A 21,061-nucleotide genomic window follows, 5' to 3' on the forward strand; every position below is an offset into this window, starting at 1 on the left:
AGCTGTCTCGGGTTTTGATATGGCAATATTAGTAGGCTAGCTGCTTGCGTATAAAGTAGTTTAGAAGAACTGTCCCGTGAAATTAAGGCCAAGTCCGAAGAGCGCTATTGCAATGTAAGTCTATCGAAATAAAAACGATGGCCATTTTACAATACGATTAAACGTTATATTTTTCCAACAGTCCTAATAACAAGACGAGAACCTTTCGATTGATTCTTTTGTTTTATAGTAATCATGTAACTATATATAGGCTACTGGTCACAGGTTTGTCCGTCTCTCGGAGCTGTTTTTCAGGTGTTTTTTTATCTGTAAAAATGTATGTAATAGTGACTGGTCTTATAAAGGAATGATCTGAAGCTTTCCGATTCAGTGAATGATTTTATGTGGAAAAGGTGACACCTAGGGGTGCTATGCCTAACAACACTGAGAACGTAAACCTCTTACTAGTTCTGCATTGGTAGTTTTGGCAGTTTTCTTACTAATATTACATTAGTCATGCATTATGGATGACCCCTTTTTGTTTTAGTGTTGATAAAAGCATAACTTCTTTCTTTCATTCCTTTTTAAACCTCTGTTGATCTAAATTTGACTTGTCAAGCCTGTCCAAAAGAGAACATATAAATGATCAGAAGCTTTTTGTTATGGTTATTTAGCTAAGGTGTGGGTGAAATCACGATCACATGGGTTTTGTGAGTGTTGATTTTAACATTCTTCCGTGAGTATCGTTTTTATAGTCACAATTTATTGTTAAAATATGACCTCTGCTCATTTGAGCGGTCCTTAGCCACATGACATGGTTCTGCAATGAGATTAAGAAGATTAAAAAAAACAACTTTATTTTAAATATTTTGGAGATGTGTGCATTTCCTAATTTTTGCAGCTACAATTAAATCTAATTGATGTTTGCATAATATTTAAAGAGATTCTGAAGAATATTGATCATCACATGATGTTAATATAAGTCCATCAGACCTATACGATTTAGTTTTTGCTCACTGTTTAGTTTTTGTGGGTTTCTCTTTTAAAATCCAAGATGTGCCCATGTCCGATTCAGTTGGGCTTCTTCCTCTCTTTGCAGGGTGAAAAAACTGTGCTAATATTATTTAAGTCCATGGCAAGTATGACTATCTGAAAATGTATAGTGTTTTTTTTTCTTTTTTTTCTGGTCATATTGTTGAATCGGTTGATTGTGTGCATGGTCAAGTAATGTTGAATGTAAGTTATGTTAAATATAAAACTTGACAGTCTCTATTTCTGGAGGGAAGTATAATCAGATTTTAAAGATACGACTCAAATTTCTAGTTAAGCATAAAAAAAAAAAATTGTTAAAGTCTGAATTTTACAGATTAATTTAGTCTATAAGAACGTTAATTTTAGAAGGAAATCGCATAGAAGTCTATATACACAACATTTCGAAAACTAGATAATTTGAAATGTGTTCCCAGTTGAGATCGTAATGGCACAGAACACTGCTTTTAAAATCACAAATCATAAATTATTATTAAATTATTGTTCAACAGTTTTAATTTTTATCATGAACGGTTTATTAGTTTGGCCCCAGTAATTGTTACTGTCCCGATCAGGCTCATGATGTTCCGCCTGATAGGTCTTCATATCACCACATGGACAATATCACATAATACAAACTGTTGCACTATGTCCAGACTAAATTTCCCATCAGCCATTTCACTGTCACACCCTCAACCGATTATCTGGTTTTGCGATTTAGTTTTCTTTGAATTTGAGTTAATTAATAATTTAGGTCATTTTCACACTTGAGTCCTCTTTAAAAGAACCGAACCCAGACCCTTTAAGTGGACCAAATGAAAAAAGAGCCAGTTGTCGGTGTGCACACTGTGGTTGTTGTTGTGATACTGAACCTTTTTTGGTCCACTTAAGCAGGAATGGTGTTTCAGACCTCTTTGTGTTCAGACCGCTGTGTTTTAGATCTAGCCAAGTTCACAGTTTGATGGCTGACATCATGGCCTCCAAAATAAAATAGAAATACAGACTTCAAACTTTTTTTTTAGTCAGTATGTCAATTAATTTTCTGTGCCTGGTTTAATGAATTATTTTAAACCAGAAGGGCTGTTAAAAAGGCAAATTCATTCTCTGCCACCAGGTGGCGCTTTCGAAACGCGTGAAGATTTTAAAAGAAGCAGCGCTCCTACGATATTTATAACCTTTTTTTTTTAATCATCAAATTTATCTATATGGCAGTTGTCTTTTTCTCCTCACTGTACTTTTTATGGCCTTTAAACCTGCTGATATTGACGTAGAAAAAGATATTGGACAAATGAAATGAGTATAATAAACTGCTTTAAAAATTTTAAGAACAGTAGACTCAAATGCACCAGTTAAGAAAGAAGTGTACTAATCAAATAAAAAAAGACATGCATGAAAACAACCTAAAAAGGATGCGGTGCAGTTACACTCTCTCCAAGAAGAAGCGGTGTCAAAGAAGAAATGAATGAATGCTTGCTAAAATCATACTCAATCGGTCATGGAATAATTTTACGTAATGTGATTTGTCTTCATCTATGTGTACTGATGAAGTGCTGTTATTTTTTAATTGATTGACAAGGCTTCTAGTGAGAGAGTTTTAGATGAAATGATAAATGTTTACCAAGCTAAACAAGATAAACAAGCTACCATCTTGCCTAAATTCACACTTTTCTTTTCTGAAAGACAGACAGATACCAGGAAAAAAAATAATTTATAAACGGGACAGACTGTGTAAAAGTGCTTGGGCCAAACTCCATCCATGAGCTGTTCACAGTCTTCAGATGCTTATGAATAGCTGGTGATCAGTAACTCCTTTAAGGATAATCAGTTTAACCGTGATCTGTTGTAAACTAAAAATTATCTACAAAATTTAGAATTTCTTTTAAGAATGAATCAGTACACAAATTATAAGCACATTAAATATCAACATCATAATTTTCATTTACTGGTTATTTTATCTTTTTTTGGGGGTAAATAATTTTGGGTTAAATAAGTGGTTATCAACTATGAACTTTTTCTCTGTTTGGAAGAAAATAAATGTTCCTTGTGTTGGCTGATTTAAAGCATGTAACAGGAATTAATGTTTTTTTTATTATTATTATTATTATTATTATTATTATTATTAAACCGACACACACAATAATGAATACCAAATATTCTTTATTCAATCTCACTTCCACATGTTGTTTTTATTATCATGATGGTTCTTATGAATTTTGTTTGCATGAAAAGGTTGCTTGCATGCATGCTTTATTGATCTGTTTTGTCCGAACTTGGCTTCTGCTCAGATGAGCTGTGCTTGACCACCTCACAGAGTTCTGCAATAACAGAAGAAGAAGAAAAAAACTCTTAATGTGCATTTGATTTGGTGGTTTAAATTGTCGTGGACATGTTCTTTTATACATATGTGATATTGAATCTCATAAGACCAGGAGCTGTTTTCCCCAAATCACTACTAATAATTGTTGCTTTCAATAAAAACTACAATAACTCGAAGCTCAAACTGACCTGTTGCTCCATCATAGGAGTACTGTTTTTCTCTTTTGAATCCAAGACACTCGGCTTGCTTCCAGTAGGTGTCCATATCAGACTGCGTTGGGTTGCTCTCTCGCTCTGCGGGTGAAGAGGAAAAAAAAAAGAATGTGAATGAAATGTATCATTTTATCATCATGATGTAATCTATGAATTTTGAGACTTACTGAAAAAGTACAGAGTCTTTATGGTCTCATTTTTAAACTGGCTGATGAAGCTGATGGTGGTACATTCAGGACAGGATGGCAAGAACCTTCCCTCTGATATTGTGCCGTTTTCTACTTATTAAACACCAGGAAAATGTTCATTAGTGCAGAAAACTGAGTTTTAGCTGAAAGAAGCTTTTGTTAACTTACCATTGGCATCAAACGTATTCTCTTTAACAGTTAAGTTGATGGTGTTAAATTCACACTTCCCTTTTCTGAGAGGGAGAAAAACGGCAGATTCAGAATGCTGCTTATCATAATGATGAAGTTCTTTCAGATCAGCAAAACATGTTTAAAAGGACCGTCTTACAGCATGTTCCCTTGACTGAGGGTTAAAGTGTTGGCAAGGGGGCTTGGGCCGAACTCTACCCACGAGCTGTTTACAGTGTTCAGGATATCTGTAAATAAGTGGTGATCAGCAATTCCTTCAAGAAAGATCCATTTACCCATGATCTGTTTGCAAGAGAAAAGACGTACGTTTTAAAATTCTTATATCCTGTAGTGTTGATTTGCTATAAAAGAAAACTCTCAAATATACAATATTAACAATACACTTACACTTTTACTGTCATCCTCCAGGGTTAATGGTGTTATGAGCTCTTTACAGTCTGGCAGAGATGCCTGACTCAAACTAAACAAACCCAAAAGAGCAGTCAAGACCACCGAAGAAGACATTGTAGAACTTCAGAGGGTTTTAGATTATTATGCTGCATCACCTGGAGAACTGAAGTACTTTATATAGAACTGCTTATCACATATTATCTCCTGGATGTTCAGAAGTGATGCAACAGTTTGCTTTTTTTTTGTGGTGCCAGTGCCAGTAAACTGAGATGAATTAAATGAGTAAAATTGTGGACTTTAGGGATCAGGTAATTCCTGAGGTGACGTAAAACTGTGGACTTTAGGGATCAGGTAATTCCTGAAGTAAAGTAGTTGTGAAATAAAATAATGTTCTTTATTTTTCTTTTTATTGGTACAGTCTTTAGGTACATGTTTAAAAAAAAAAAGAAAAAGAAATATCCATAAAACAGATTAAATCAAATTTAAATAGCGTTTTATTTAATAACATGAGTTTGTTTTCTAAATGATACTTCACTGATCTTTACAGGTCCTTCCATTTGCTTGGCAGTACATTATTTGAATAAAGCTAATAAAACTGAATAAATCATATGAAATTATTAATGAATCTTAGTTTAAAACCCAGTGGATAATTTGAAGTAATTCTATACCATTAATTAAAACATCAATATCATTACAATTTAAAATTCTAGCACAATATAATTTGAAGTGTCTATAATCTTTAGTGAGCTGAAGGACTCTGAACTGTAAATCATTAACTTCAGTTCATTTGTTGATGTTTGTTCTATACTACGTGACGTTTGATAAGATAGCATTAAAATGTGTTAAAACTAAAATAGGAGTTACCAGAAAATCTGTTATTTAGTAAAATTGAACATAACACCTTAAAGTTTTTAAATCTCAGAGTTTAATCTCTGTATAACGGTTGTTTTAAAACTTCTTACCAACTATTTTAGTCACTTTCTTTGGTCGAGATCGAAAGCCAAGGAAAACATTATTTTAGGTTATGACTGTGTAAGCTTGGATGTGTAAAATATTAAAGTGATGGATAAGTCCCAGTGATCAGAAATAAAATGGGCAGTAGTGAAATAGGTCCACTTTGAGTCACTGCACTGTTTAGACATGGGCAGTCCCAGCGGAGACGTTTATCTCTCTCATTTTTTTCTTTGTGAATGATCTGGTCGATTATTCTTTGCCCTTTCTGCTCATGCAGCTCCTGCTGACCATAGTGAGAGATCAAAGAGATGTCACCGGGGCTGTAAGAGGACGGCTGAGGGCAGTCCAACCAATCAGTGGCCAGAAGCCGAGGGTATCCTTCTTCAGGGGTGGAGCCTGGGTGAGTAAATTTCCAGTAGGAATTGCCTTTGAAAAGGTAGGTTGAACCTGATTGACGTGGAGAATTAAAAATCAGTAGTGCTGTCACACACACATTTTCATAATTCAGCGTTATATGTATTTTAACTAAAGCATCACACCCTTGAAGTCTCCAGTCCTTGCTCTCTCGCCATCATTCTCCACGATAATTCCATTCACTCCTTCTTCAATGAGCTCTCTCCAGACTTCGCTTTCCTCCTCTTTCTTTTGATCTTCTCTCACGGACCCCCACACCACACCCTGCTTCGGGTCCCAGTGCAATCCTTGCCACCCTCCTTCGGAGTCCTCAGGAGCCAGAGCGGACCGAGGCTGAGGGAAACCCTCTTGGAGTGACAGATCCTTAAACAGCCAAACCTGGGAACCTGTGCATGTATGTTTAGTAGAGCGGTGTCAGGTCTTTGGTGCAACTGATGGAAACGTAAAAATCGCAAGGGTGTGAAAAGCGGCTTTAAATGAAATCATAAGGTTTTTATGATAACACAAAGTGCCAATAGCTCTTCTCGATGGCAAGGGCTATTTAGTCAAGCTCTGCCAACCAGACAATATAATAATAGCAACAACAAAAAGCACATTTGGGAACAGGAATAGTGGTGTGGAAATTAAAGATAAGTGATCAACTTGTGTTTAAAGTTGTGTGTTGTGTTCTTGTGTTGTACATGTTATATAAATGTACAGCTATACTGCGGTTTTGTAACTGTACTACAATATATTATGGTGCAAATAATGGTATGTGACACTGAGAATGAATAGCATCCAATACCATTTACACCAAGTGAAAATAGCATCTTACTGCTATTTACACTTACACTTACAAATATTTACCCAATTAGCACTTGGCCATTTTTATTCTCTGTACTGGGGCCAAGTAAAATTAAAAAAAAGTAAATGACATGAATTAACTTTCTATATAATTTGGTGCAAAATTGTTTGTGTTGGGAACCTGACCACTGATAAAGATGATGGCATGATCCGTGTGTCTTTCCAGAACCGCTTGCAGTGGAGGAAGTGAAGAAGGAAGAGCCGACCAGAGTCTCTGTACAGGAACGGCCCTGACTGACACCAGTCCACCTCTGCTCACTCTCCACATGTTCTGCCCTGCAAAATGTATCAATAAGGGTGAGAGAGGCATAAAAATTAGGAGGGAAAAAATGCACACACAGATGAATCTCAATAAATGTTGTGGAAAAGTTTATTGCAGTGTAATTTAACTCAAATTGTAAAACTCGTGTGTCAAGTAAATTCAATGCAATTGGCTCACATTAAAACAAAACAAATAATTCTTGACAAATTCAGGTCTGGTGAATTTGCTGGCCAGTCAAGCACACCAACACCATGGTCATTTAACCAACTTTTGGCGGTGTGGGCAGGTGCCAAATCCTGCTGGAAAATGAAATCAGCATCTTCAAAAAGCTGGTCAGCAGAAGGAAGCATGAAGCGCTCTGAAATTTCTTGGTAAACGGGTGCAGTGATGGTGGTTTTCAAAGAAGAACAATGGACCAACACCAGCAGATGACATTGCACCCCAAATCAGAACAGACAGTGGTAACTTAACACTGGACTTCAAGCAAACTGGGCTATGAGCTTCTCCACCTTCCTCCAGACCTTCCCAGGACCTTGTTTTCTAAATGCAATGCAAAACTTGCTCTCATCTGAAAAGAGGACTTTGGACCACTGGGGAACAGTCCAGTTCTTCTTCTTCTTAGCCCAGGTCACCTGCCTTTGACGTTGTCTGTGGTTCAGGAGTGGCTTAGAGGAATACAACAACTGTAGCCTCAAGACAAACCTTGTGAAGTTCACTCAAATTCTTCTTTTTCTTCCACACTTTTTCCTTCCACTCAACTTTGTATTAACATGCTTGGATACGGCCCTCTGCGAACAGCCAGCTTCTTTGGCAATGAATGTTTGTGGCTTGCCGTCCTTGTAAAGGGTGTCAGTGATTGTTTTATGAACAACTGTCAGATCAGCAGACTTCCCCATGATTGTGTAACTTAGTGAAGCAAACTGAGAGACCATTTTGAAGGCTCAGAAAGCCTTTGCAAGTGTTTTGAGTTGATTAGCTGTCACCATATTCTAATTTATTGAGTTTTTGGTAAACATGAGCCAAAATCATCATACTTAAAAGAACCAAAGAATTAAATTACTTCAGTCTGTGTGCATTGAATTTATTTAATATGTAAGTTTCACAACTTAAGTTGAATTACTGAAATAAATGAACTTTTCCACGACATTAAAATTTATTGAAATGCACCTGTGTGGTGGTGACACTGGCAAGATCAGGGGTGATTAATGCCAGTTCTGGAGGGATGCAGCCCTGCAGAGTTTCACTTCAACCCTAATCAAACACATCGGAACAAAGCTAATCAAGGTCTGAACGCCTACTTGGAAGATACAGACAGGTGAGTTTTAATTAGGGCTGGAGCTGAACTCTCCAGGGTTCTCTAGGACTGGAGTTCGCCACCCTTGGGCTAGATGGATAAAGAGTGTTACAAGAACAAGAGTACTAAGAAGATGACAACACTAAAAGGGGAGGGTGTGTTAAAATACTAAACTCCATAGATTAGCCAAAAGCTAGGTATCTACCTTTAAAGAAGAAGATTTCTCCTCGAATCTTAGCAACTGCATCAAAACTGGTGTTACAGCGATCCACAGAGCTTAAGACAAAGAAAGACATTACTAAATGTAAGATTTTCTCTTCATTAACATGCAATGAACATTTTCTCAAACTCAAACAACCAAAGAGCTTGACTTTGAATATTTAATGGTATAGATTACCCAAATGTAAACATTCTGTCCTTTTTTACTTGCCCTCAAGTTGTTCCAAACCTCTATGAGTTGTTTCTCTTCTGTTGAAAAGATATTTTGAGAAATGCTGGTAACCAAACAGTTGCCGGTAGCCATTGACGTTCACTGTATGTAAAAAATATTCTTTGGAAGTCAATGGCTATCAAGAACTGTTTAACCAACATCCTTCAAAATGATGACAATTTTCATTTTTTTGGTGAATTATCCCTTTAAAATATCCTTTTAATAACATCATAATTTACTTTGTTACTACATTTACTACAGCAAAAATAAACCACATAACTCTTGTTCAAATATTTCCAGCTTTTTCTCCAGGTATTCTTGTAAAATCTGTCTAGATTTGCATGTGTGTTCCAATATTTGTCACAATTGCATGCAAGATAGATTTTTTTTTTATGTTCAAATCGAAAGGTTTGATTAATCCTTTTTTTTTACCTGTCCAAATGGCTGTGAGCATGTCTGTACATGTGTGTGAGTCTGTGTACTCCTCCATGCCGATGACGCGGTTGAGCCTCCGTCACAAGAAGAGGTCTGTCAGTTGGAACATGGTTTCCTCTCTTACCTGAAATCACAAACAGACACACATGCAGAAAGGATACTTTAAGTAATTGCCAAACAGAGATTCCAAGCAATGCATTTAATGAGTTACCATAAAGGGCTGTGATGTGTTGAAGGTCATGATGTCCCAGGCTGAAGTGTAGCGGGTCTCCTAGGGGCCCCTGGTAGTATGGACGCATTATCGATTGGCGTGCTGATGAATGAGTCAGTCCGAGGGCATGACCAAGCTCGTGCACCAGCACCGTGAACAGATCAGTGCCTTCCGCTGCTGTGTATAAATGTGCACGCATGTTGAATCAGGTTATTATGAGTACTGGCCATATATATCACCTATTTAACACTTAACCCAATCATATTTGATACGCAAACTTCTAAGACCTCTAAATTAGGTGATTAATTTTTACTGATAAACTGATTGATACAGCTTTAGCAAGTAAAAGGCCTTTCAGTAACATCTACTGTACTAGGTTGTAGTAAATGTGGCTTTTTTCTTTGAATAATAAAGTTTTTTTTTTTTAAGTGAATGTAATAACTTTTACAAGTATGATGCACCAAGCTTCCCAGGAATGCCTCAATCGTGTTTTGTGAAAACTGCAGGTCTTAGATCATTCAACTTTTTATTACCCGACCTGCGGATAATCCACAGATTATTAAAAATACGGGAAAATACGGGAACACATTTAAACGGGATAATAGCGGCATATAAAGGTAAAATGCGGGAGAATAACGGGGAAAACGGGAGGGTTGACGGTTAGAAATCATAAATGATTAAATGGTTAAATTATTGACAAAATAAAATTGCGGAAGGAAAACCTGCAATGCCTGGTTTTCAAACATAGATGGCGATAAACAGGCAAGAGGCTTATTGATTTACATTACAAGCTACCAGAATTTCATCCTGCTTTTTGCCTGTTCAAAAATAGCAACTATATATATATATATATATATATATATATATATATATATATATATATATATATATATATATGCTGTTTTAATACATTTGAATAATGGTAGGCAAAAAAAAAAAAAAAAGTGCTAGATTTTTTTGGCTGGGTTTAACTTTGGCTTTGTGCATTATTGATAGTTTTGTAGAATTACCTGGTTGCCTGAAGGCCCATTCCTCCTCTGCATCCAAGTGAACTCCACCAGCCCTGTCCGGATCTGACGGAAAGAAGGCATGTCCCACAGATCCACCTGCTCCATCAAAGGGATATCCGTCTCCATGGGGGCCGCGCAAGAAATCTATCTGGAGATCTGCCCCCTCTGGTCCTCGCACCTGTTTGAAATAGTTCAACAAATGGTCTGTGCATTTGCATGAACACAAATGTATTCAAAAACACTGGCTTTTAAAAAGCAAGCAGAACCTCGTGGAATTCAAGTAATGTCGGATCGGCCCAAACTCTGAGTGCGTAGTACACAAGGGAGCGAATTGTTTCACGGGACAGTTTAGAGGACGCCGGGTAAGAACGCAGCCTGAGAAAGAAAAACCAAGAGTAAGAGACTAAGGTATGTTTGCTAAGGTGTTTTAATCTTTGCCCTGATACTATCAAGTATGTGAAAGCAGAATGCAGGAAAAGCGGGAAGCAAAACACAACTGGTAAAATAATCAGGCTAACCTCCAGTTGATATTTCTTCTTGTCCAGGTAGAAGCTGCACGTTTGATCCTTTGATTTTGCGTATCGCTGTGTAGTGCCGATGTCTGAATGGTTTGGTCATCATCATCAGGAAGTGAGCACCGGGGTGTCTGCATCAGCTGAACGGTCTCTTCATCTGTGGCAGGAAGGTGAAGGTAAAGACGCATGTTATGAAATAAGATTAGGTTTAAAACATTGTTTTTCATACCTAGCACTCCTGTGTCGCCCAAACCAGCAAACCTCTGCATTTTCTTCACTGCTTGAGTGACAGCAGTCCAGGCCTGTAACTGACCTGTAGAGGGATCAGGGGGTGGGAGGTATCCATACTTTGTGAGCCAGTCCTGCCAGACAGAACAAAACGAAACCTTAACGGATATATTCAAATACACTGCAATCGAAAACTTAGAAAGAAATGCATGCTTTATCACGTGAGAGCAGACTTTTACATTGTTAAAAAAACGCTATTTTACGTCAATTCTATTTATTAAAGAACCACTTCCATAATAATATTAAGTGGCACAGCTGTTTAACATTTCGACACTGTTAATAATAAGGAATGTTTCTTGAGCACCAAATCGGCATGTTCAGCTTTACCATCATGATAATAAATTGCATTTTAAAATATAATCTGTTAGAAGACAGTTAAATAATATTTCACAATATTACAGCATTTCAAATGCAGGCAAAGACTTCTTCCAAAAGTCTACTGCGTTCTAAGCATTTATGGGATTTGTAGCAAGTTATCAATTCTGTAACATGACAATTAAAATTAAAAAACGGAATAAAATTATTCAACATCAAATTAGGGATAGGGAGCAAATTCATTTTAATAGCTGAAAAGATGATTAATTATATCTTAAAAATTCTGAAAATAAGCTGATAAAATGAATCATGCTCAGTAAGAAGTCACACTGAAAAATTCCAGCAGCAGGTGAAACCGTAAATCATTTGGATCTTCCAAACACATTCTCACCACAAGTTTGATGCTCTCATCTTCGGTGGGTAAGACAGTGGGTAAAGCAGTAGACGTAAGCGTGCTTGACAAAGCGGTTGGAAACGTATCTTTATCAACCGCTCCGTAAACTTCAACTGTTTGCCCACACATGTAGAAGACAACTGCTGTCCAAAACATCGCCATCATGCTGACTTCTGCATCGTCTGCTTGGATTAGTACAGAGCTATGAAAAATACTGTTGAGAGAGATATGCAAATCTCGATTCTCCTTAGTCACGTGATTTCAGTGACTTCATCTTTGCTGAATCAGAGATGGTGGCTTCTCTTGTGTTGAGGAATTGTAGGATTGAGCGAGCACTGTAAATGCACATATACAAGATCATACAAGATGTGTTCTAACTATAGACAACAACAACTTTATATTAGATGACAAATTAAATCAGTCCTCGTAAAAGCAAGGACTTCTTTCGGTCCTAAAAATAATTACTTTACTTCACAACACTGCCGACTGCTTTGGTTGCAAAGCTGCATAATTGAATTGCAGATGGCTAGTATCAAAGAGGGAAGGATGAAGAGGCTACAGAGGTTTTATGTGGTTCATTTTAAAGGAAACGCGGACAGCACAACGGATGTTTCAATGTGAGGCTTTAATTAAATTAGCAGGTGCAGTTTCATTAAAGAAATGAGACGGTGTGGGAGAAGGCAGGGTGGGGGAACGGGGCATGGAAAAGAAGAGTTATGGAATAATGGAATTAAAGGGAAACGCCGCCAGTCTCAGAGGGCAAGGATAGAGGACAGTGTACGAAAGAGAGGGAGACTGACGGGAAAAAGGGGATGAGACACATGTATGCATGTAAATAGGTGGATTCATTAGTGTCTGAGAGATGAAACAGTGACCCGCACTGAAAGACAGCATGGGAGAACCTGCATAAATGTGATGCTCAATAAATGTAATAACGTAATGTATGGGCATGTCATTTATGATATGCAATCCAATCTCTCAACCTTGATCGCACAAAATATCTGACAGTTCCTGATGGAAGTGTGGTTGAATTTGTCAAACTTATAAATTTAACTTAATAAATAAATGAATATAATATAATCAATATATTAGTATAAATAACAATATATTATATTATTCACTCTTTTGGGTGAAAAATGTAAGTTAAAATGTGTTTTAGCATCATTGTTTCATTTTGTTTCATACATATTTTCAGTATCAACTTGTTTGTCTTGCTCTGTGTTTATATGTGATCGGAAGATATGTATTCAAGTCTATACTGAATATATATATATATATATATATATATATATATATATATATATATATATATATATATATATATATATATATATATATATAATTTATGTTGTAAACCATATATTGACATAACCTACATATCTGCATTCTGTAGGCTACATTATGAAGCTTTATCATTTATTGTTATCATTTACAATCATCACTTAATGTGACTAATACACACTGAGTAACCAGAAGAAGCTTCAGTCTAGTTTAGTTTAGTCTAGTCTAGTCTAGTCTAAATTTAGCTGATGCAGGTAAAAGATTTCAAGGATTTAAGCTAAACATTTTCCAAAAACATGAAAAAGCATTAAGAGCGTAATTTACACCACAACAATGAGGGGAAAAAATCAAGACAATTTATAATGCTCAATAAGCTCAAGACGGTCAGACGACAACAAAGAAAACTTACAAAAAGTTTCAATTAATGCAATGATGTTATTCAAAACAGAAAGAAATGGGACATGCTTACCTTGCTCACAACTTAGTTCCTCTGTTGCACTCGGCCGCTCTGTCCCGCTGCCTTCCCTCTCTGTCCCTGAACAGATGTGTCCCTCTCATCTCCTCAACACCCCCCTCCCTCCTTCTGCCTCTGCACTCACACAATAGACTCCTAATACCCCCTCGGTAACGTACCCACCCACCCCGGGCTAAGTGCATCGGGCATTTGCTCACTCTATCTGCGTGCTTGGAAGATACCAGTGTGAAAAAGCCTCTTTATATCCAGAGAGGAGATTTAGAGACATGCTTAGTTGCACATGTCCATCCACTCCTTGTCAAATTTCCTGTAGTTCACGCTCGAACCACTCAAATGTCTCATAGATTTCATCACCTGCTAATGGATGAAACACTAAAGTGATTCTGAACGCAGCACGAACGCTTACGTATTTATATATGGATCCTTAACTGTGAGATCTAAGTCAACTATACCGGATTAGGGTTTCACTTTATCTTTGGGCTTGTGTGTAGTTGTGGATATGTTGGGATTAAATCCTCTTAACGAAAGGATTAAAAAAATTAAAAACCAAGATTTGAACAGATCTAGCTAAATGCATTGTTGCTGTCTGGTCCTCTGTGACATATATCAGATTGAGATGCACGATTTCTTCGTGACGATTTCTGTTTTTTAAAAAAATGTAACGTTTGTTGGCACTTGTAAAATTAATCAAATCCTGGGATTTCCGTGCAGGGGTTAACTTGTTCAAACTTGTATCATGGCAGAAAGCGAGAGAGAAAGCGCATTTCCAGATGGGCTATCTGTCTTTTTCGCTGGATAATACTGTGGGGAGTCCCAAGGGAAAAGCCGGATTGGAAAAGCATACTTACAAGGGCAACTGAGGCGTGTGCTGAATGTTTATATTGTAACTTGACATCCTGATCTGGTATACTTCTCAGAGTGTAACCTGTCAGCTGCAAACTGGCCAAAAAACCTTTACCACCATTACGGCTTTTAATAGATTTAAAATCGCTTACACTTGAAATTTTAAACTTTCCAGAGAGAGCGTGCAGCATGAGTAAAGGCTGCATTATTGCCCTGATGTCCTGCTGATGAATTTGACCCACAGGTCAACGTGTGCGGCCTAGAGGGGCAGATGTGTTCACTCTATTTTTAGAAAGATGCACGAGGCAGGAAGTTTATCTGTGAATGGATGTATGTGTTCAAATAGGGAGTCATCGAGAGCCACAAAAGACCAAGTGAACTTTCTTGTCTCCAAGACAACTGAGATGCATTTAGAGGAACTCTGCAATACAGATGTTCATTGTGCGCCCAGGACTTGGGCCTCAGCTTCACTCTCACAAAGAATGGAGCTGGAATTTCTTAACCATGGTCACCTCTGACTAATACCTCAAAATATAGACTCCCAGTCACTTATCCTTTGGTTTAGAGAAAATTATTGTATTTCACCATTGAAAATTTGGCCTCAGTAAGAATAGTTTTTTAAAGATATTTGTAGTTAATTAATAGTTCACAGACACGTCTACTTCATTAAAAGCACATGCTGTTTTTTTTATCTTTCTATTAACCAAAGAATACTGAAAAAAATCAAGCAGCACAACTGTACAAAAAGGCAGCAAATCAGCATATTAGAGTGATTTCTGAATGAGTTGAAAATTCAGCGCTGACATATATAAAATGTTTTTAAATATTAAGTAAAATATCACATTTTCTGAACTGTGATATATACAATTAGTACAATAATGTATTATTTTGTAGCCTAGATTTAATATGCTTGTAAATAGATAAATATGTTAATCTTAATTGACAGTAATATAGAAACCTACAGACTTTCGACAACAGTTAATATTGCAAACAAACGCGAAAAGAAAAGTGGAGATGCCGGGGATTGAACCCGGGGCCTCATACATGCAAAGCATGCGCTCTACCACTGAGCTACATCCCCTTGAGCTCCACGGGTCTGACACAAGAGATATATCAGTCAGGTCTACACAACGTGGCACTGTAAAATACGCTATAAATCGCTATAATGTTTCCCGACGGCTATATATGACTGCTTACAGCAAAGCTAAAAGCATTTCGAGGCGCAAATGAATCGCTGTGAACCGGGAATACACCAAATCAACACACTTCCGCATAAACCGACAACATTTCACATGCGGAAGTTCCTCCTTCGTAAACCAAAACATTTCCACCTATGTGACACCGATGTTGACATTTAGCAACGTGATTATTTGTTCTCGCAGAGGCTTGTTTGAAAGCAGCCGGTAACAACGATAACTTCACGATTAATGTTCTGTCCTAGACGAGCAGTTTTTTGTTGCTCGAGACTGCTCTGTCCGTACAAACATGACTGACGGGACAGGGTGAGGCAGGATTATGGAGGATATCATTTGTGTCAGCTCGGGCAGCGACGACGACTCTGATTTAGAGGTCATAAGCAGTTACAATGAAAAGAAAGAAGACGCAGTTCCTTTTATTCGAACACAATGGCTGCAAGTCACACCTGTAAGTTTACCCTATTATTTTCAATACGTTTTTATCTGTATCGGACAATGTTTCGCGTGCGTTTTTGCCGCTTGCACGTTTACCAGTTCCTACGCGGAACACGAGAACCCTCACGCGGTTTACTTATGCAAAAAAACACATTTGTTTAGAGTGTACGTAAACATCCACTTGCTTCCAACAGCACGTGGTTTTTGCTCTTTATATATGGCGCGCGAACCAGAGCTGCCTGCAGAAGACGTTAGCGCGCGCGCAGGAGACGTTAGTTACCTCGCGATATTTAAGAGATTTAAACTTTTTATCGCTTTACAGAGCACGACAACCGTTAAGATCAAATATATTATATATATATATATATATATATATATATATATATATAGATAGATAGATAGATAGATAGATAGATACAAGTAAATAATATTTTATTTGTTGGGCCTATATATTCTAGTTTAAATTTCCATTTTCAATTATTTTGTTATTAAAAATACATTAATCGAAAAAAATCGACTTTGAAAGGATACATTGTCACATCTTCCTATAAAGTATATTAGGTTTCTGGTGTGCTAGAAATAAATACCAACAAAGCACTGGTGAATATTTCAGTGTATTATTTTGAGTTTCCTTTGCTGTTGGCCAGTTTTACAGACTCCGGGCTACATACTTTTTATTCCGCGGCTTTCTGGTTGGCCAGTTGGGGTTTCACCGACCGCTCAGCCGGGAAACCTGTATTTCTATGCTAAACTCCTTCAAGGAGGCGTGGTAACCATTATATTTAACTTTTGATCTGTTGTCTGCTTGGTATCCTTTCATTGGCCGCTAGTCACCTGCTCTATAGTTATAAAAAGCGGCACAAGCCACAGAAATGTCCATATCAATCTATCACTATTTCTTTGGTTTACCATAATTTAATCATTATTTGTTTGTCTCAGGTTCTCATCAATATCACAGGCCACAACTTCATCTCTCCAAGCCGAAGGCGCCCAAGAAAAGATACATGCTCCTCCCTAGAAGTTATAGATCTGAGTGAAGATGATCGTCCTGGTGATGCTGACATGCAGAAACCATCGCAGACTTTGTCGTCAGCAGAAAGCAGAGAAAAGAAAGCGCATGCAGCAACGGCATCTTTTGGAGAAGCTCAAGAATCACAATCTCTAACCAGCGTTGGCAAAGATGTGACTAATTCAGAGTGTTTTGTAGGAAGCAGTGTGCAGTCTGTTGCCTCTAAGTCGCTTAGTCGGGAGAACACTCTCACAGACGTGCTCCAAAGAACAGAAGATTATTTGCATCAGGACACAAATTGTAATTCAAGCTTGCCATCTGAGCAGCTGAGCTGGGATAAGTCTTTGGAACATTGCAGGTCCAGCGATAAAAGTAAAAATCCGTTCAAATACGAATCTGAAGTATTAAAGGACTCTATTGCAGATGTATCGCAGAACACTAAAGACACACTGCTTAGTACACCGGCTCTCTGCAGCATCAGAGAAGACCAAGAAGACAATCTCGACTCATCACAGAAATGGGAAGACAGTGTTCTCTCTCCTTACAATATTAACAGTCCATATTACTGTCCGAGTGAGGTTGATGCTTATATATTCTCTGATTCATCCAATAAGTCTGAGGATAACAATCATCTGTTTACATATGACAGTCGGCAGTCTTTTCAAACGTCTGAGCTACCCTCTGCTACTCATACTGCATCAGTACCCAATGCACTTTTATCGGAAGAGGATGGTGAAGTGATGAATATCAGCAAAAATGTGGACATGGATACGCAGGTTCATCCCGAGGATTCGTCCCGCTCCTTACCTACCTCATGTAAGGCATCGCCCCCCAGGAGCCCTGAACTTTTGTCTAGACGTAGTAAACCCAGCAGTCCAACATCTACAGAGATTCTTGCGAGCGACACTGCAGCACAATCCCCTGATCCGTCTATGCTGAGCTCACCAAGTAGCCTTCTCATTTCACAGCCCTCCTCGCCAAACTTTCCAGAGAGAACTGAGCAAAAGAGAAATGATTTAGACGCAGGATCTCTAGAAAGCGCTTCCCTCAGGGTTTGGGAGACCAGCAGTGACGACAGCGATGACAATGTGCTGGATAATATGGAGTTAGATCTTTCTGAAAACAACACCGAGGATAGACAACATATTTGTCTGACTCAGTACAAAAAAATAAACCAGTGTGAGAGTGGAACGGTTTCACACGTGGTAAGATGTTTCGATACGAAATGCTGTCTCATAGTAGTTCCAGATGTATGTGACTTTAGTTCTTCAAGTGAACAGAAGCAAGTCTTTTTAGAAAAAGAATCGATTCTGGGGTAGTTATGTGTGGTAGATCATCAGTATGTTTACTTTGTGTGGTTTTTGCGTTGTTAATTTAATACAGTTTTTAGGTGGAGTATCGGTTATATTGACAAAATATTGATAATTTGGTTGTCTTCAAATTGTTACTTAAATTTACTTAATTTTAACATCAGTGATAGTCTTTTTTGTTTACTATGTCCCTTAGAAGTCTCACTCTGAACATAACATTTGTGAATATCCTACAATATCCATAGGGAATTGTTTTTGTTTTTAACAGGATGAGGAAGATGAACACTATGGCCCTCCTGAGCCTTTATGCCGGCAAAGCCTTAGCTTGGTCTACAGCACCATCGAGGAGAATTACCCAGAAGGCACACTTCAGCTGCTCTTTGACTTTATTCAGCCTCGGTATTACCCACCGTCGGATATTACAACACATCTGCTCAGGGGGATTCTCTTAAACCCACAAAGCCCTGATGTTTTTGTCATAGAGGCCTATAACCTATTGATGAAGACTCAGAGGTGAGTGCAATCACAGCTGTAGCTGCTTGGTTCAAAACAGGCAGTATGAACAATTTTCATCATAAAGAGCGAATCGGAAATGTAAGTTATGCATGTGCTCCAAAACATGAAATACGTGTAGAACTCACTGTTCATGATAATTTGAAGTTATATGTTTCGTATGTTAAGATACCACCCTGTGGATGCTTCGACAGTCCCATGGGATTGGGAACTGATGAAGTCGGTTATGGAGGAACAGGTAGATGCATTTGGAACTTTAAGTCATATTAAATATTATAACGTAATGCTTTTATTTTATTTTTTAACATTGCATGCTTCATTATTCCTGGCTTAAGGATGACACTAGGAGGTTGCAGACGGAGGTCCAGTACCTGCTCCTGCAATACGTGTTGCAGGTTTTAAAAGATGACTTTCATTTTAAACTCAGGAGTCAGTGTCTTCATCCCTCTGTTGCAAAGAAGATGTTTTCATGTGGCAATGAAACAACTGGGCAAGTCCAGGGAGATACAGTCACTATTGCTGGAGCTTTTTAAAAAAAAAATAAACCCAAAATTTTGCAATTGGTTTTTAATTTGGCACATTATTATTGATGTAATAATTATTAAATTTAATACATGCAATTATTCTTGTGATTCCTGTACTTAGGGATGTAGTACGTTGGTTGATGAATGCTGCAAAGCAGTCAGTAAAACAGTCAAAAGATGGGGAAAATCCAGTGAAAGAGGACAACTATCTCAGGTCAGTGATATGTGTTTGTTTTTTGTTTATCCTTATTTACTAATGTTCGAAAGTTTGATACTGTTATTTAGCAAAAGTTCATTAACATTTTCGGTGTTGCAACATATTTTATATTGCACATAAATGTTATGCAGCAAAAATACTGATGATTAATACTTTTTAAGAAATGTTTTTTGAGCAGCAAATAAGCATATTAGAATGATTTCTGGAAGATTATGTGACACTGAAGCCTTGAGTGATAACTGCTATATTATAATAGATATTAGAATTTAAAACAGGATTTTGTTTTGATTTCACACCCTTCCCCTTTTACTGTATTTTTGATCAAATGAGTGCAGCCTTGATGAGCATAAAATATCTTACAGGCCTCAAAAACTGAATGGTAGTACAACATTTTCAGCAGTGATATATACCAACAGTCTGTGAAAAACACTTCTTTCTTTACTGATTGCTTTCTTTGTTACAGGATTATATTATCTCTTCAGAGGATGTTAACATTGGCCCTGGAGGCGGACCTCACCTATAATTCTGAGAAAATTTCAATGCAACTCTTCAACTGTCTTGACAAAAAAGATTCTTGTAGGCAGACGAGGTAAAAAAAAAAAAAGAAGAAGCAGTATAATCAATGCTTGTACTGTTTTACATATTGCAATCCTTTGGTTTTTAATGAATGTTCTCTAAATTAGGAAGACATGCTGCTGTTTGCGTTGTAACTGTGCATTTATGTACATTTCTAACTATGCTTTTTTTCCTCATCGTGTGGGCTAGGCTTTTATTGTTGAGGACTCTGGATAGCAAGCTGCTGAGATGCAAACTGTTGGAGCTGTTGCTGAATGGGAATTGTCCTCAGCCCATGTCCCTAAACTTGCTGCTACGCTACCTCAAGAGCTCTACACTGGACTCAGACCCCTCTGTAAAGTGCCATTGCACTATTTTATTACAGATTAGCATTCACATTCTCATTTCACAAACAGCTGAACTCATGTTCTCTTCCTGCATGGTTTGCCAGGATGGAGAAGAGAAGTGGAGAAAATGGGATGAGCTCCTTCAGCTTCTGTGGATGCTTTTGCTCAGTTATGAAGAAGTTGTGACAGGTAGCAGCATAAAAGACATAACAAAGAAGACAAGTAATCCAATAAGGGTAAAACTGTAATTTGTAATTGACCTTACGTACAACCTTTGTTCCCTAGGTCGTCTGCACCGCCCCATCAAAGAGCGTTTTAATAATAGAAATGCTCTGATCTGGAAGCAAGAAGATCAGGTGACACACTCAGCAGTGCAAGAGGCAGCAGGTGCCTTCCTGTCACGTGCAGAGGACGACATCGGCCATGCTCTTCCCGCCGCAATGCAGGAATCACTTTCCCACCTACAAGAACACATAATTGACATGCCCAGTGTTATTTCAAGTCTTTAAACCTTTTATAATAGCTTTGTTTTTACAGTTTTTTAAATAAATTTATTTTTTATACAAAAAATGGTATGTTTGTTTACTGCGCAAACCAGTCTAGAGCGGTTAGTAGCAGTGGTGGTATTATGCCATCCCTACTATATCACTACATCCCATTTACTTTCTCATTCACATAACTGTTATA

General features: G+C 37.7%; 3 protein-coding genes, 1 long non-coding RNA gene and 1 other non-coding gene across 9 annotated transcripts; 2 read left to right on the forward strand and 3 right to left on the reverse strand.

Annotated features, from left to right (window-relative positions):
- The first annotated feature begins 8 nt into the window (after window positions 1-8).
- Window positions 9-10,835, forward strand: LOC122357762. 2 transcript variants are annotated; one of them, XR_006252528.1, is made up of 6 exons: window positions 9-114; window positions 5,536-5,658; window positions 5,953-6,066; window positions 6,682-6,812; window positions 10,144-10,565; window positions 10,703-10,835. It is a non-coding gene; the product is annotated as an uncharacterized LOC122357762 (long non-coding RNA). The 2 variants fall into 2 exon arrangements; XR_006252529.1 differs by lacking the exons at window positions 10,144-10,565; window positions 10,703-10,835 and adding an exon at window positions 6,990-7,762.
- On the reverse strand, window positions 3,149-4,443 carry LOC122357760 (saxitoxin and tetrodotoxin-binding protein 1). Of its 2 annotated transcripts, none has more exons than XM_043257311.1 (6): window positions 4,302-4,443; window positions 4,054-4,196; window positions 3,894-3,958; window positions 3,705-3,815; window positions 3,514-3,618; window positions 3,149-3,323 (listed from the first exon to the last, which is right to left on the reverse strand). In XM_043257311.1, exons 1-6 carry the CDS (start codon window positions 4,416-4,418, stop codon window positions 3,256-3,258), a joined length of 609 nt encoding a protein of 202 aa, XP_043113246.1. In that variant the 5' UTR covers window positions 4,419-4,443; the 3' UTR covers window positions 3,149-3,255. The 2 variants fall into 2 exon arrangements, with proteins under 2 accessions (XP_043113246.1, XP_043113245.1); XM_043257310.1 differs by having other exon boundaries at window positions 3,705-3,818.
- mmp17b (matrix metallopeptidase 17b) lies at window positions 4,457-13,556 on the reverse strand. 3 transcript variants are annotated; one of them, XM_043257306.1, is made up of 12 exons: window positions 13,420-13,522; window positions 11,667-12,004; window positions 10,902-11,034; window positions 10,676-10,829; window positions 10,424-10,532; window positions 10,158-10,335; window positions 9,148-9,321; window positions 8,934-9,060; window positions 8,277-8,347; window positions 6,642-6,791; window positions 5,798-6,058; window positions 4,457-5,705 (listed from the first exon to the last, which is right to left on the reverse strand). In XM_043257306.1, the coding sequence occupies exons 2-12, from the start codon at window positions 11,832-11,834 to the stop codon at window positions 5,359-5,361; spliced, it is 1,872 nt and encodes a 623-aa protein (XP_043113241.1). In that variant the 5' UTR covers window positions 11,835-12,004; window positions 13,420-13,522; the 3' UTR covers window positions 4,457-5,358. The 3 variants fall into 3 exon arrangements, with proteins under 3 accessions (XP_043113241.1, XP_043113240.1, XP_043113242.1); XM_043257305.1 differs by having other exon boundaries at window positions 9,148-9,324; XM_043257307.1 differs by lacking the exon at window positions 11,667-12,004 and having other exon boundaries at window positions 9,148-9,324; window positions 13,420-13,556.
- Window positions 13,557-15,277: 1,721 nt separating this feature from the next.
- trnaa-ugc lies at window positions 15,278-15,349 on the reverse strand. The gene has a single exon. It is a non-coding gene; the product is annotated as a tRNA-Ala (tRNA).
- A 207-nt stretch (window positions 15,350-15,556) lies between these two features.
- simc1 (SUMO interacting motifs containing 1) lies at window positions 15,557-20,944 on the forward strand. The gene is made up of 10 exons (XM_043257884.1): window positions 15,557-15,912; window positions 16,839-18,113; window positions 18,487-18,731; window positions 18,900-18,969; window positions 19,067-19,221; window positions 19,377-19,469; window positions 19,936-20,061; window positions 20,238-20,382; window positions 20,479-20,563; window positions 20,660-20,944. The coding sequence occupies exons 1-10, from the start codon at window positions 15,784-15,786 to the stop codon at window positions 20,881-20,883; spliced, it is 2,547 nt and encodes an 848-aa protein (XP_043113819.1). The 5' UTR covers window positions 15,557-15,783; the 3' UTR covers window positions 20,884-20,944.
- The last annotated feature ends 117 nt before the right edge of the window (window positions 20,945-21,061 follow it).

Source organism: Puntigrus tetrazona, chromosome 14 (genome assembly GCF_018831695.1).
Source record: "Puntigrus tetrazona isolate hp1 chromosome 14, ASM1883169v1, whole genome shotgun sequence".
NCBI lineage: Eukaryota > Metazoa > Chordata > Actinopteri > Cypriniformes > Cyprinidae > Puntigrus > Puntigrus tetrazona.

Bases quoted from the DNA above. Each gene is read 5' to 3' on its own strand.
- mmp17b (XM_043257305.1), bottom strand. From the start codon at position 11,834: ATGATGGCGATGTTTTGGACAGCAGTTGTCTTCTACATGTGTGGGCAA. The intron at 10,336-10,423 runs GTTCTGCTTGCT...TATTTCAAACAG, and splicing joins CATTACTTGAATTCCACGAG to GTGCGAGGACCAGAGGGGGC. The intron at 9,325-10,157 runs GTAATTCTACAA...ATTTATACACAG, and splicing joins ATGGGCCTTCAGGCAACCAG to CAGCGGAAGGCACTGATCTG.
- simc1 (XM_043257884.1), top strand. From the start codon at position 15,784: ATGGAGGATATCATTTGTGTCAGCTCGGGCAGCGACGACGACTCTGAT. The intron at 18,970-19,066 runs GTAGATGCATTT...TCCTGGCTTAAG, and splicing joins AGTCGGTTATGGAGGAACAG to GATGACACTAGGAGGTTGCA. The intron at 19,470-19,935 runs GTCAGTGATATG...TCTTTGTTACAG, and splicing joins AAAGAGGACAACTATCTCAG to GATTATATTATCTCTTCAGA.
- LOC122357760 (XM_043257310.1), bottom strand. From the start codon at position 4,418: ATGTCTTCTTCGGTGGTCTTGACTGCTCTTTTGGGTTTGTTTAGTTTG. The intron at 4,197-4,301 runs GTAAGTGTATTG...TCTTGCAAACAG, and splicing joins TGGAGGATGACAGTAAAAGT to ATCATGGGTAAATGGATCTT. The intron at 3,619-3,704 runs GTAAGTCTCAAA...CTTCACCCGCAG, and splicing joins AAAGACTCTGTACTTTTTCA to AGCGAGAGAGCAACCCAACG.